This window comes from Aricia agestis, chromosome 19 (assembly GCF_905147365.1).
Source record: "Aricia agestis chromosome 19, ilAriAges1.1, whole genome shotgun sequence".
In the NCBI taxonomy this organism is placed as follows: domain Eukaryota; kingdom Metazoa; phylum Arthropoda; class Insecta; order Lepidoptera; family Lycaenidae; genus Aricia; species Aricia agestis.
The window spans coordinates 6,838,478-6,854,063 of NC_056424.1; the positions used below are offsets into that span (position 1 = coordinate 6,838,478).

A 15,586-nucleotide genomic window follows, 5' to 3' on the forward strand; every position below is an offset into this window, starting at 1 on the left:
GCAAGAGCTATTACTCAAAATTTTTTTTTTTTATTTTTCGTTTGCATGGCCTATGATACACCTATGTTAATTTTTTTGACTTAAAATAACGATTTTATAGCAATGTCAACCTTTATTGTACGGAAAAAATAATAACATATTATATCACCTTAATAATAAAACATGCGCTTATTGCAGATTGTTTTGTTTATTTGAGTTCACCAGAATAAACGTGTTAAATCAATCTGGCGCACATGTCTATCCTTTCCTTTGGGTTATAACTCTTGCACGATTATTCGTGTAAAAATGCAAACGACTTCTATGAGTAATGCCTCATTGCAGATGGCGAAACTTTGAATATAATAATCACAGCAATTCTATTATCTTTTACTAATTTCTCTTGTCTTTTCTGTTTTCTTAAAGGTTGTTGGAAGAGCTATTGTAAAGTTTATGAGAAGAGCTGCTGGTGAGTTGCCCGTCTTTTTAAGAGGGAATACGCTCTCTTCTTGAAGGTTTGCAGGTCGTACAGGTCCGGAAATACTGCTGGTAACGGTCCATTCCAAATTTTACAGCGCGCGGCAGAAAGTTACGCGAAAAAAGCACGGTGGAAGACTGCCACTCATCAAAGTTATGAGGATGATATATTTTTTACGTGGAACGAGGGCCAAAAGTTGCAGGAAGTATGATTCCGAACAATTCCTTAGAGCACTCCCCGTGATACAACCGATTGAGGATGCAGAGTGAAGCTATTTATATCTTGGCGTGATTCCAAGGGGTTCTGCCTGTTTGAAACATTATGGCAATTCGAGCGGCCCTTCGTTGGATACGATCCAAAGGGATTAGTTGGCATTTTGGAGTCCCTGCCCAGAGATGAGAACAGTATTTCCTATGAGGCCGAACCTGCATCTTGTAGAGTTGCAGGCATTGGTCCAGACTGAACTACTGTCTCGCCTGTTAAGAATACCAAGTTTTTCGAGGCTAACTTGGCATCACCCTCTAGATGACATCGGAACTGAACTTCGCTCGATATGTTTACGCCAAGTATTTCAATGCTGGGAGGGATTGTTAAAAAGGTGCCCTGAAAACGAGGATATAAGACCATTGGTGACTTTTTTGTTGTGAACAAGCAGAATTGGTGGGGTTGAATTGGACTAAGTGTCGTCTACCCCATTCAGAGACTTTCTCCTGTGAATTCTCTATTTGAGACATAATTTCGTTTCGACTGTCAATGACATTTAACCAAGAAATATGGTGAAAGCCGGATAGGGCATCACCTGTACTATCATCCTCATAGCTATAAATGCCGTTGGTCTGTAGCATGTCATTGATCTGCCAAAAAACTTGTGACCTATTTGCATAAATTCTCGGGAAGCCCATAATATTATGATGGAAGCTTTAAGTCAAACCCGATCAAAGGCCTTCGCAATATCCAAACTAACAGCCAATGCCTCTCCTCTCCACACAATCACCTGAGCCCAACGATGAGTTTGGTACGCCAAGAGATCCTTTCGGAACCCGTACTGTTTGTCGTGTTTGTCGCTTAGTAATGTCTGGCCGCCCAAGTATCGAAAAAGCTGATAATGGATTCCATTATCGTCGCGAAGACGGAGGTTTTAGCAATTGGTCTGTAGTTGGAAGGATTTGAGCGGTCACCTTTTTTGGGGATCGGGTACACTAAGGCTGTCTTCTAAGAAGCTGGAACAGTGCCAGAAGAGTAGGAGAACCGAAAACGACGCGTCAAGACCGGAGCCAACTCTGGAGCACACTTTTTCATCACAATAGGAGGGATTCCGTCAGACCCACTCGACTTTTGGATATCAAGGACACGCAGGGCTATTCAAACTGAGCGTTGATGTAACCTTATATCCAACATGATGCCCCTGCATTGTCGTATGGTCGGTAGTTTTTATCACAAGGTCATCAAGAGTCGAGTTTGACGCAAAGAGCTTACCCAGAAGATCGTCTTTGTATTTTGCGTCGTGGGCTAACGATCCATTTCCTACTTGTAGGGATGGTAGGATGGCTTTCAGAAATATCCTTCAATAGCTTAGGCCAGAGACCAGAATTCACGGGTTCCCAAAGAAAGGCACTCTAGTCTCTGACCAATACTATTGACGTGCTGTTTCTTTGCCCGAGTGATCTCTCTCTTTAAGGATCTATAGGCAAGGTTGTACTCTATTACATATTATGTATGTATACACGCATAGGCGCGAGAGAGGTCAATATTTATCAACAAAAACAATTATAGGTCAATTATATTTTTTTACTGAACCGTCAACATGAAAATATTAGCTAACTAGACGTTCCACTCGGCTTCGCCCGCATAAATGAGAAATTTTACGGAAACCGTACATTTCCCACAAAAAATTGCCTATGTTCCTTCACGTCATGGTCTACTCTACATCTGTGCCAAATAACTTAAAAATTCATCCAGTAGTTCGCGAGATAAGCGCCTTCAAATAATTTTCCCAGTTTTTTCCACATTTTCCCATGTTTCTTCGCTTCTATTAGTCTTAGAGTGATAATTTATCCCATCAAAAACATCCTGTAAAAAAACCAAGTCTCGCAACTCAGTTTTTATACCGTAAAAATCTATGAGATCCATGCAATACCAAGTCGGTTAATTTATTCAGTCCCTACCTAGGGGACCTTCTGTCTCAAGTTATTACGTAAGTTATTATCATATCAATATTAAAAATATTTTACGTTTTAAATAAATAAATCAACTTGGACATCGCATGAAGCGCAATAGACTAAACAATCTAATAATATAATAATTATGTATTTCAATTGTAAGATACATTGTGTTTTCGTCACACACACATATCTTACAATTTATACGTAGGCCAGCGTAGTGGGCCATCGTGAAGAGCCGCAATTAAGTGCCGCTACCGCAGACCCCCGGAAAGAAGAAAAAGAAGAGGAGTTTTGCGGAGAATGTGAAAGAGTGATGTTGTGTTTTTATATTATTTTTCTAAAATTGTGTTATCTGGGTTTTTAATGTGTAATATTGGTAGGATATTAACCATTAGATATTCGTTATCGTGCACAAGTGTGGAAAAGTGATGTAATAACCAGAAACGTGCTCTTTTGTGTTCCCTCCAAAACTCCATCGAAAGTTTCAGTAAAGCGTCTACCACTTTACTGAATCAACCGACTTGACTTCTTGACTGAATTGACTTTATACTTAGATTTTGACTAGACTTTAGACCTGACTGACCTGACGATAATATAAAAAAAATTGTATTAATTAAAGAATATTGTTTTCCCGCCATAATATTATACTCGACACTGGCCATGGTTATAGCCGAAGTGCCATTATAAGAAGAAAAAAAAAAGAAGAAGAAGAAGATTTAAAAAGTATATTTTGTTTGTAAACAGATAAATTACGGTAACGTTAGAATATTCCTTTAAAATTATCAAATACAAATTTCATAAAAATGAAACAACTAATATGCAGATTGTGTTTAACGGATTCCTCTAAAGATACCATGCATTTGCTGACAGTAGGGTGTGAGATTATTAACAAGTTATCATTTTGTTTGTCACATCATGTAAGTTTTAGCCTTTTACTTAAATATTACATCTTTTACATGCATTTATTTTACCGAACTATGTTTAAATCAGGTCAGGAAGGACAGTTTAGGTATGGAACAATTAATAATTTAAATAATGCTAGTTTATGTATGTGTTAGCTAAATAGGTTCAGAACCCTCGGAACATCAATTCGTGTCACTTATCGACAAGCTCGATCGTGGAAAAACGAGACACAATAGCTTATCTATTGTTATCGCGGCCGAATGTGGCCGCTTGGGGCTTGATGAAAGATTAGCTTGAACCTTAGGTGCCCCATCATAATAATGTAGTCCACGACGGTCGAGCATGTCGTGGACTACATCAGGAACAAGACTCGCTTCGTTTTGAGGGTTGAGCGCTTGGAGTCCTGCCACAAAGTGAATTTTAGCTCCTTTGTGGTGAGAGTCCCAAGTCCCGTCGCATCATCTACCGACTTTCGAGAAAGACGAGTTCTGGCCGATTGGAGTCGTCTACAGGAGATTCTGAGCTGCTAAAACATGCTGTGGAACATCTACTAAATCATTAATTTTATTTGCACCACTATTTTCCGAATTCCATGTCCAATAACTGTCTTCACTGAGAGCTGTTCTCAGGTACTTTGGTCCAGTATGACTCCGGTGTTATGCTAAGTACTCACATACGGTTTTGCTCGATCGAGCAATGATGTCGAGCAAAAACCACAGCTCGGGATTTCGTCCACACATTCAGCATTGCTCGATAGATTTAATCTAAATTGATGTAATTAATTCCATTGAGCAGGCTTGATTTGAGCCTTCGAGCTTTGAGTTTTGCAGTCCACACAGTAATTATTACTCGATTTGGAGTAAAACTATCGAGCAAAACCGCATGTGAGTACTTAGCATAAGACAATATTATATTGTCTTATAAAAGTAATTGCAATTTTTTTTTATGTTACAGATAGACATTACTCCGGATTTACCAAGCGTAATCTGTGATATATGTTTTAAGACAGTAGAAGAAATATTTATTTTTAGAGAGAAGATAATTAAAAATGAGTCTTTCTTGCAGAATAAATTAAATGATCCAATAAGTGAGATCAAATGTGAATCTATTGTTAAGTTTGATACCAAAACTGTTTCTAATGAACAGATAGAAATATATACATGTGATGAGGAAAATATAGAACATAGAGATTTTGTCTTAGATGTAGAAACAAAAGCAGAATTACAGGAAACAAAATGTAACATAAAAGATGAGGATAATGTTTCTGATGATAATTTAAACACTGAGGAGATTTCATCTGAAGAAACACAGGTTTTACATCAGAGTAATTTGAATTTATTGGAAAACAATATGTGTTTGACTTGTTTTAAAAAGTTTCCAAGCAGGTTAGACCTTTTAGATCACTACCAAAATGAGGAAAGACTGAAGCATAGTACAAATGACACAGAAAATATAGAACAATTAAAGTATAAGATTCTTAATGTAAATGGAAGTATTGTTTACAAATGTGAACAGTGCAGTAAGGAATACAGAAGTGAAAAGTTTATTAAAAGACATTTCGCAACTCATAAAGATAGACCATTCTTATGTAAATTTTGTGGTAAGTTTGGTACTTTCATTGATCCTCAAGAGCTGGTAATGTTACTGCTCAAAGCAAGGCTATATTGCTCCATTGCTTAGCGTCATCATAGGATGACACCCTCAATGTATAGGCATTGAGGGGCATTATCACCTCCGTGGTCTAGTGGTTCAGAGCGCGGCTCTTGACTCGGAGGTCGTGGTTTCGATTCCCGCGTTGGAAACATGTTTTTTCCAAGTTTGGTTAGGATGCAATGCAGGCTGATCACCTGATGCCATAAGTACACCTGAAGATGATTAATTTCGAAACCGGTCCTGTAATTTGTTAATAATTTCTTAATATAGTGAAAAAAGTGCACGCAAATATTGTTTTATTAGTGTTCAACCTGCATTTCCACCAAGAACCAACGGTACAATCAATTACATATATTATGATCACCTGATTGTCTGACAAGTAAGATGATCCATGCGTTGGATGAGCATGTAAAAAGTCGGTCCTGCGCCTGATCTCTCGCCGGTCGTGTCGGTCTTCTGTCCCACTGAGTTATGAGAGTAAGGGAATAGAGAGTGCTCTTGTGTACTGCGCACACACTTGGGCACTATAAAATTACTCCTGCGTAGTTGGCTTGGTTTCAATGAAACCGGCCACCGTCACCGAAACCGGTGTGGGAGCTATTAAGTATATTATTGAGGGGCAACTGTTAAAGCTAATAATAAAATTAACTTAATAGTAAATTGTATAATTTTCAGGTAGAACGTATAGAACAGCAATAGAGTTTGTGAACCACGCCAAGGTTCATGGAGGCGAGACATTTGTGTGCTCCTTCAAGTGTGGCTACAGTTCTGTACATAAACACGTTGTAAAGGATCATGAAAGGCGCCATAGAAAGGAATTTAAGGTGAGAATTGTAATTCTTCTGTTACATGAGACTCAACTATTTTAAGACTGTGGGAGAAATACAAAACTTTAAAAAAATGTTTAGGTGTCACCGGCGGCATCATTACTGAGCTATTGACACCAGCCGGGCTAGCACGGCCACCATTAGAAATGCGAAAGTATGGACAAACTGTGGACATAAACTTAAGGTCCGTTCCGATCTTTACCGCGGCTAATCGCGACCGACAAACATTCAATTAAAATGCCACTTTATGATAGACTATTATATTATATATATATATATATATATATATATATATATATATATATATATATATATATATATATATATATATATTATGTCATAAAGTGGCATTTAAATTTAATTTTTAGGAACGAAAAAAGATCGGAACTTCACCTTAAGTTTATCTCCACAGTTTGTCTATACTTCGCATTTCTACTGGTGGTCGTGCTAGCCCGGCAGTAGTGTAGCCATTTTGAGGGTGTATGCATACATGCTGCCAAAAAAATCACCCTTCTGTTTGGCTTAGCCTTATACGGGTAAAATTAGAAAGGTTTTAAGGAAATGTGATCCTTCTTCTTCTTCTTTTATTACGGCGGCCTCAATGAGTTGCCATCACAGGATGCCCTCCACTGACTTACAGTGCGACAACGCTTTAAATGAATGCGGGGGTGCTGCAGGTGAAGGAAGAACTGTCAAAAATGGCGTTTCAGTATGATGGCGGCGTTAGTTACTTTTCTCGCCACGTTCATTTAAATTTTAAAGCCTTGTCGGTCTTTATACAGTTTGCCCATTTTTTAGTACACATGCGAGACGTGCGGTAAACAGTTCCAAGTGAAGACGTGGTATCTCCAGCACCAAAATATACACACTGGCGCCAAACCGTATGTGTGCAACTTCTGTGGCATGGCGTTTCCTTTAGACAGGTAAACAAAATTATTTTTTAACTGATACAGAATAGGAGTTTGTTTTATGAAAGCAAAGCCAGATTCGTTGTGCTGCCGTAGCAACGGCGCTATGCTGTCATTGTGTTGTACTGTGTTGTCGCGCGTCGTCACAACGAAGATGTGGAATGCGTTGCTGCTGTGCGCTGGAGCAACGTATGGATCTATGTAACCTCTCTCTTTGTAGAAAAATCAGTATAATATTATACTGATTTTTCTTGCCTTATTCATACTTCCATACTAATATTATAAATGCTAAAGTGTGTCTGTCTGTTGATTTTGATGTTTCGTATGGAGATACTTTGAGTCCCTGGAAAGGACATAGGATACTTTTTATTGTTTTTTTATTATTTAGTGTTGCGTGCTACATCTAGTAAGCCAATCTACGAATAATAAAAAACTAAGGAATCGTAACTCCCATACTATTACCGCACCGTTTTAAATTTAGTTCCTTTTGATCTGTCATGTAACGTCAGCCTAGTACCGCTCAAGGTCACCTAAATATTGCAAATGTATTGAAATGTGTACCTAAGGTACACTTTTTTGACAAGTATTGTGGAGTATGTTTTTGACGGAGTTACATTTCCTTAGTTTTTATTATTTGTAGAAGCCAATATATAATGAATATTCGCCTAAAAAGGCTACTTGACCTATATTCAATTTCATTGAACAAATGCATATTTCTAGTTTCTAGTAGAACTTGGCCTAGGAAACCGTATTTCACCCTTATCATCAAATAAAAGCTTATGATTGATAAATAAAGTCGATTTGAAAATATGATTTTATGAAAATAGGATTTGTACTGACGAAAACGCTTTTTCGGTACTTCCGATTTGGATGTGACGTCATCAGTCACATCCAAATCGGAAGTACCGAATCATCATTTAATAGCTTTTATTTATCGCGCTCGTTATATGTAAGTTTATTTGTGCATAAATAATAAGAATAAGCCTAGAAATATTTGTTACATATATTTTCTTGAATAATTCAAATAAAACATTAGTTTTATATATTATCTCCATTTATTGTAGACTTTTTCTCCAAAAGTTTTCAACATTACAAATTATTTCTAATTTCCTATTTAATTCTTTTATAATTTTTGGGCACTTTTAGACTCGTACATTTAGCACATAAAAAATGTTCAATAAAGAGAGTTTTAGCTTCTCTTTATTGAACATTTTTTTATGATAACATTTTTTTATGAATACGTCATACTAAACGTATGACGTAACACTGACAGTGTTTTCGGCGCCATTTATAAGGCATATTTTTCAATCAACATTTTTATGGGTTTCTACTGTGTAAAATATTAAAATATTAGTTTTTTTGTGAAAATGAATGATTAAGAAGCGATTAGCATGAAGAAAAAAATTTGGTCAAGTAGCCTATTGTGACATTATGACAATCTAAGTCCTCATTTTTACATTATATAAAAATGTAGACCGTATTTGATTATGTTTCAGGTACCTTACACAGCACAGGAATACCGTGCACCCGAAAGAAGTGACTCAGAAGCGCTATCTTTGCATACATTGCTCTATCCCGTGTAGTTCAAAGCATGGGCTAGCATTGCATTTAAAGGTAATATTATTGAGAATTCGTCGTTATTAAGAATTTAATCAGTAGAAATAAAGGAGAAGATAAAGTTTTTAATCATTAGTATAAGACTATGGGTCTAATAGGGTCTAAACACATTAGGCTGAATTACGCCGGCGTAAATTCCGCCGCGTTTACGCCGCGTTTAAATTGCATACAAAATACGGGCCGAATACGAGGGGTGACACATTATTACGTCGCGTTTTGTATGCGTTTGACATTTGCGGCGGAAATTACGCCGGCGTAATTCAGCCTAGTATGTTTAGACACTACCCAGGTAGCAAAAAATTGCTGAGTAAGTTGCTATGAAGCAAATTACTCAGCATTCATAAGAAAAACAGTCATGAAAGGTGAATTATATGGCGGTCAGCAAATATTAATAGCTTCTAGGCTATATTAATAACTTCTAATTGCCGAAAAGCTGTATAGATGGAACTTACTTGGCTAGAAATTACTGTATTGGGAGCTTCCATATGACAGCTGTGTAAAAACGCTATATAGACGTCTACAGCGTAATTTTACACAGCTTTTAATGAAAAAGTATAGTAGCTATGTAATATGGCGCTATTTGGCTCTTTCTAATGTAAATCACCGCTACATCACTGCAATATGACCAAAAACGATATAAGCCAAATCTTACATAGCATTTGTGCTACCTGGGTATGTACTGGTCTTCAGCAGAAATGCATAATACAAATCAATACAAAGCAACAAATGCTGACATTCCATAGAGGACCAGAGGCGTATCGTGACATAGTGGGGCCCCATATAAAATTTGTTTAGGGTCCCGTAGAAAATAGCTGTAATTTTCAGTTTTCTCATATTTTGTGAGTTTGAAAAGAAATGCAAAGTTCCTATGAATTTTTGCTAACACACGTTGGCCCGGCTGGCACGGCCCTTGTTTCCCAGGGGCCCCGTACGGCGGTATGCCCCTGCTGCGTATACGCAACTTTGAAGTACTTATTATACAGCATAAAAAATAAACTTTTCTGTCATTTCAACAGCCTACCCTACTTACTGTAAATCTTACAGTACTAGAGTTCCATTTTGACTGTTAACCTGTTTTTTACAGGAACACGATAGTTCTACGTTGGAGTCACTATGCGATGAATGCGGTAAGGTGCTGAAGAACGCGCGCCAACTAAAGTGCCATAAACGTATACACATGAACCCCAAGCCGTATGTGTGTGGGTGAGTGACTAGTATACTGTGATAGAGTTATAATCCTACTAGTCGATGGCACCCGACGGACATACTGACATACTGACAGACAGACATACTTTGACATTTATAATATTAGTAAGTATGGATTTATTAGTAATACCAACAAAGAAACACGTCGAGAACAGCTTTAAGCTTCAAACAAACCTATGCGTCTGTGACGCGGGACGCGGTACGCGAGACGGGAGCGTCTGCAACGCGAAACTGGGCGTGCACACCTGCGCGACTACGGCGCGAACCGTCAAACTTCATTTGTTAATGAACATTCACTGAAAACGCGCGACTTCATCCGGTGTAAATGCTAAATTGTTGTAGTAGAGTTCGACAAGGCTGTTTATGAACGTGGCGAGAAAAGGAACCAACGCTTCTATCATACAAAAACGTAATTTTTGACAGTTCTCCTTTACCGGCAGCGCACATTGACTGTCATTCACACATCATAATATTTATACGCGAACGAAAAACTTTGTAACCCTTTTTACGAAAAATGGGGAAACGTAGGTGCATGAAAATTTGCACAGTTATAGTTTATATGGTGAAGGAGTACATCGAACTAATATTATTTTGAAATTATGCTTTTATCATACATTTTTTAACAAATAAAACATTACTCACACTACAACACACACACACACATGAGAAATGACAGATTTTTGAGTGACAAGCCTATATATAGGCTTGTCACTCAAAAATCTGTCATTTCGAATTAAGTATACTCTTTTATTTATGGTTGAAGTCTGCTGACAACAAGTTGACAAATTGAAAATGGATTATAGTTTTTTTATTGAATCTTAGATATTATTAGACAATACATACACGGCCAATCTGAGAATTCTGAGATCAGCCAGTCCCAGAGACAAGAGTTGAAAAAAAAAAAGATAAAGTCAATATTTTTTACAAAATATAGGTAGTACTTAGTCCAAATGTCGTCGAAAGTTGAAACTAAGGTCGAATTTCGACCATTGGGTGATCTCTAGTTATATTAAAGCCTTGTCGAACTGTAATGACATTCTCATACTTTTTTTTTCTTTTTATGGCACTTCGGCTATAAAACCATGGCCAGTGTCGAGTAAATGGCGGAAAACAATGTTCTAGTATAGTACAGTGTTTAGCATCGTTTTCATATTATATCGTCAGGTCTAAAGTCTAGTCAAAGTCTAAGAAGTCAATACAGTCAAGGATTCAAGTCGGACGATTCAGTAAAGTGGTAGACGCTTTACTGAAACTTTCGATGGAGTTTTGGAGGGAACACAAAATAGCACGTAACTGGATATTGCATCACTTTCCTACACTTGTGCACGATAACGAATATCTAATGGTTAATATCCTACCAAAAATATTGGTAGGATAGTAGTAGATAGTAACCATTAGATTTTTTTTATTATAAAATTAAGGCCGTCTATGAACTGTTTCCCCATATCCTTTTTTTGTTATTTTATTATTTAGATTTTTCGCACCAAGGCTAATTGAAATATATTTTTTTAAACCATTAGATATTCGTTATCGTTACATCAAAAACCCAGTTAACACGATTTTAGGAAAATAATACAAAAACACAACATCACTCTTTCACATTCCCGGCAAAACTCCATTCTCATACTTAACGATAATTAATCTGCTAGCCTCTAGATAGCTAGCTCGGTCTAAGGTCTAGATAGCTCGTTAAAGACTAGGCCTAGGCCTCGTTAAAGATAGGCGGAAAATATCGCCTGACGTGGTCGGCTGGAGCGCAGAAATACCACGTAGTCACGGAATACCGATTAATAATAATTAGGCTATATTGTTCAGAAAATCGACGCCCCAAAATCGTGTTTAGGCATTGAAATTGGTTATAATAAGACGATCCGAAGGCTCTTTATTTAGCGCCTCTAGTGGTAAACAATGAATACAATAATAATAATTATTAGCTATCTGCTATACAATTAATAATTATTGTCCTCGACTGTCAAGTGACTTTTTTAATTTAACAGACATGTAAAACATTGTAATTTTTTTTTAAGTTTGAATATATAGCCGAAAAGAGATCCCCGTTTTAGAAGTTGGTTAAAATATAATCTGTTTTCAGGACATGCGACAAAACATTCACTAAGAAATGTTACTTGGTGGTTCACGAGTTGAGTCACACTGACACAAGGTACCCATGTGACGGGTGTACTAAGAGGTTCACACAACGAAGTAGCCTCAATAGACATCTGTTAAGGTAAATTATATTATCATTTCTGAACATTAAACCATTTTATCAGCCCCTCTAGACAAGTGGCGAAACGCTAACGCTAACGCTACAAAATGTATGCGATTTGACATAAGTGATCGCTTCGCTAGCGAATACTAATGTCAAATCCATACATTTTGTAGCGTTAGCGCTAGAGTTAGCGTTTTGCCACTTGTCTAGGGGGGCAGGAGTATTAAATTGGTCACTCTTTAATATTAAAAGGTTAAACCCTTTTATACTAGGAAGAGTATGAAATTTGGCACACTTTATCTTTTTTTTTAAGATTACGCATCGTATTGCTGTCTTTGTGTTAAGTTTAAAGTTAAATTAGCCTTAACTATAACCTAATTTTAACTTTAACCACGCCTCTGGTGCAACCCACCCTTAATAACGAGGAAAATGCCTGTATTAATGGTGAAGAAGTTTTTAAATTTCAACCCAAATTCATCATAATTTGAATTATTTTCAAATTAAAACGCAAATTAATACCTCAATAGTAGGCATCGCAGACACAATAGATTTGCAATTGTTATGCGGCAGCCAGGTGTCGCTTGGGGATTTATCGGTTAAAATGTTTTTTTTTGTTTACAGATGTCGCCAGTTAACAAAAAAGTGTGGCAAATGTTCCAAGACTTTTTACAACAAGACAGACTTTATGAAACACAATAAAACTTGCAACTGACTCTGTGCTCTATCATTAAGCATGCTCGTTTTGCTTGTGTAAGTTTCTATTCCTTATTCTCCCAAATTCTTATACTTCATATTATTATAGTGCGCGTGGAACTATAGTTTGTGCGTTCTAAGAGGATATGGGTGACAGTTTTCATGTTCCTTGCTACGGGTTTTTTTACAAGAAAACAAAAAAAAATCAAATGTGATAAATTATATTCCATCTACAAAAACAAATGTTTCCTATAATTGTAAATGAATAAAAATGAAAAGATGCTAACTTATTAATACTTAAAAAATTTAAATATTAACTGTGAAATAGGAGTAGGTATAAAATTATTGTTACGAAAACATTTGAAAAATGTCATATGCATGAAACGGAACTTATGTCAATAGATATTGACTATGTTGAATCGAAATCAAATCGATAAAAAAGGGCGGCCATCTTAAATCGCCGGCACCACTGAAATGTCAGTACGAAATCGATAATTTCGATTGCAATTCCTTTACGAAGTGATTCGATATTTTTTAAACTATCGATTAATTTTTGTTAGGTAACTTCCCTACTATTGTCAATTATAATGTGTCACGCATATCATCATAAAACGCACAAACTATAGTTGGCCGCGTCTTAGGTATATGAGCGGTGGGACGCGGACGGAGAGGCGGGGGCGCTTGATTTTGTTAGTTCTGGCGAGCTTCGGGGGTTATTACATTATCATTTATATTGGATCATTTCTATGATCATATTATATAGGATCCAATATATATGATCATTTGCTCATATCTGCATATTACATTATCATATTTCATTGATCCTATTTTACGTCATATGTGGTTTCAATAGCCAATGGAGAGTGCTAACGCTGACTGGTATTGACGTCTGGGTTATCTCAGAGAATTATATTTGTCAAAAAACAAGCGGGGCGACGCGACAATTTACGTTCTCTAGCACTGACGTTTTATGTTGCGTAGCTCAATGCCGCGTGCGGCTCGATTTCATACAAACAATATTTGGCCGTGCCGTGTCCCGTCCATAAAGTTAATATACCTAGCGGAATAGAGCAACAATCTCGAGCTGTCAAACGAAACCGAAATTAGTTTCATCTGTGTGTAAAAATGTGTGTACGTATACACTTACACAAGCATGATTGAATATGATTTCTAAATTCTATGAGATTAAATTGTCAACGTGCGACACGTGCCGACTGAACGTCAAAAATGTGTATCACACGTCTCTTTTTACCGCGCAGTGTTACTGATAGTGACACTGTGCGGCCTTTGTTTCTCTATTCCGCTAGGTATATTAACTTTATGGTCCCGTCGCTGCGCTGCAGCTGTGTGTCGCCTTGCATATTGCGGTCTCAGATCTCACCTTATGTCTAAGAAAAGGTGGCATTGGTTGTAAATTAATCTAAACTTTAAGAAATAAATATTATCGTTAGGGATTTTATTCATTACATGAAAAAAATATGGAAGGAATGAAATACCTACCTACTATACTTTGCTCACATTGTCAGTGACGTTGAAGTACGCCAAGGGACATTAATAGGGTAGTTGCCCTCCACCAGGGCCGGATCTACCATTTGGCTATTTATTTATCCAGGTGATGCTGCAGCAGCAGCATGTAAATATTTACTGTCTATCTACTTTTTACTGGTTGTCGCAATTAAAATGAGCCCAAACACGAAACCTCTGCTCTAAGTTGGCGAGGAGTTGCATCCTACTGATTACCAGGTGATGCTGCAGCACCAGGTCAACTTTCCATTAATATGTGTATACGTATATTCACAAATGCCACGAACTAGAATGAAATATAAAACCCATCAAACGAATACAAGTTGCTAACGGCCTTTCATGAACCAGATAAACCCTGATTGTCCAGCACTGAGCAGGCTGGTGATGATGAATTATAGCTAAGAACACTCTCGATCATGTCAGCTTTCAAACAAAAAAAACTAGATCAAAATCGGTCCATTCGTTTGGATGCTACGATGCCACGGACAGATACACACACAGACAAACAGACAGACAGACACGTCAAACTTATAACACCCCTCTTTTTTGTCGGGGGGGTTAAAAAAAGATCATCGTTTTAGAGTTACGTTGCTACGGACACAATATCACAATATATTCTGTTTTCGAGGGGAGTTAATAGAATCCCCGAATCATCAGTTATTAACATTTAACAATATGAAACAATTGCAAAATTGTCGGTCAACTGATAACGTGATAAGCGCATTCGAGTGAGCTTCGATTCACTGGAACTTGTGAGTCAAAATTTTTTGCGTGAATCATTGATAGGGGTGAGTTTTGTGATAAGAAAGCTTTGTTAATCTGTTTGTTACACAATTACGTAGGCAGTAGATAGTATTCATTAAAATATCGGTGGAAAGTCAGCTTCCTCTGATAGATATGACATCCCGTCCGCAACCAAAGATTAGTTAGCGACAGATGTTTCGTTTGATGCCTAATTTTCGTTTAAGAGGGCGACTAACGCAAAAAATCAAACATCCTCACACTCACGCCCGTCTTTCATATGCCAGGTAAAAATGGACGACGCGGAATCATCGCCAAGTTAGTTTTTTCTTAATAACTTGATAAATATACAAAATTTTTAAAATCCGCTATGTCAGTTTCTCAATGATATAATTTTATACAATGTGTTAAAATATTAACTTAGTGTAATACACGGTTATGGCATTATATGAAAAATTCGTGAAAATTAGATGCATCTTTGTGATTCTTTTCTATCAAGAAAATTTTAAGATATCGTGTTACCACTAGGTCGGGTCCTCGGAAATATAATCTAGTATCTATGTTTAAAAAATGAAACAATTCGGGGCTTCTTTTCAAGTATAAAAATGAATTATAAAATCGAAAATTTCGGTTAGTCGCCCCCTTAATGCATACTCGTACTAAGTAATTAGATCAAAGATGTGATTGAA

The 15,586-nt window shown here is 37.0% G+C and overlaps 1 protein-coding gene across 1 annotated transcript; it reads left to right on the plus strand.

Moving 5' to 3' along the window:
* The first annotated feature begins 3,393 nt into the window (after window positions 1-3,393).
* On the plus strand, window positions 3,394-12,652 carry LOC121736521 (zinc finger protein OZF-like). Its single transcript, XM_042127767.1, has 8 exons — window positions 3,394-3,533; window positions 4,474-5,119; window positions 5,848-5,996; window positions 6,798-6,922; window positions 8,404-8,521; window positions 9,609-9,727; window positions 11,823-11,957; window positions 12,561-12,652. The coding sequence occupies exons 1-8, from the start codon at window positions 3,420-3,422 to the stop codon at window positions 12,649-12,651; spliced, it is 1,497 nt and encodes a 498-aa protein (XP_041983701.1). The 5' UTR covers window positions 3,394-3,419; the 3' UTR covers window position 12,652.
* The last annotated feature ends 2,934 nt before the right edge of the window (window positions 12,653-15,586 follow it).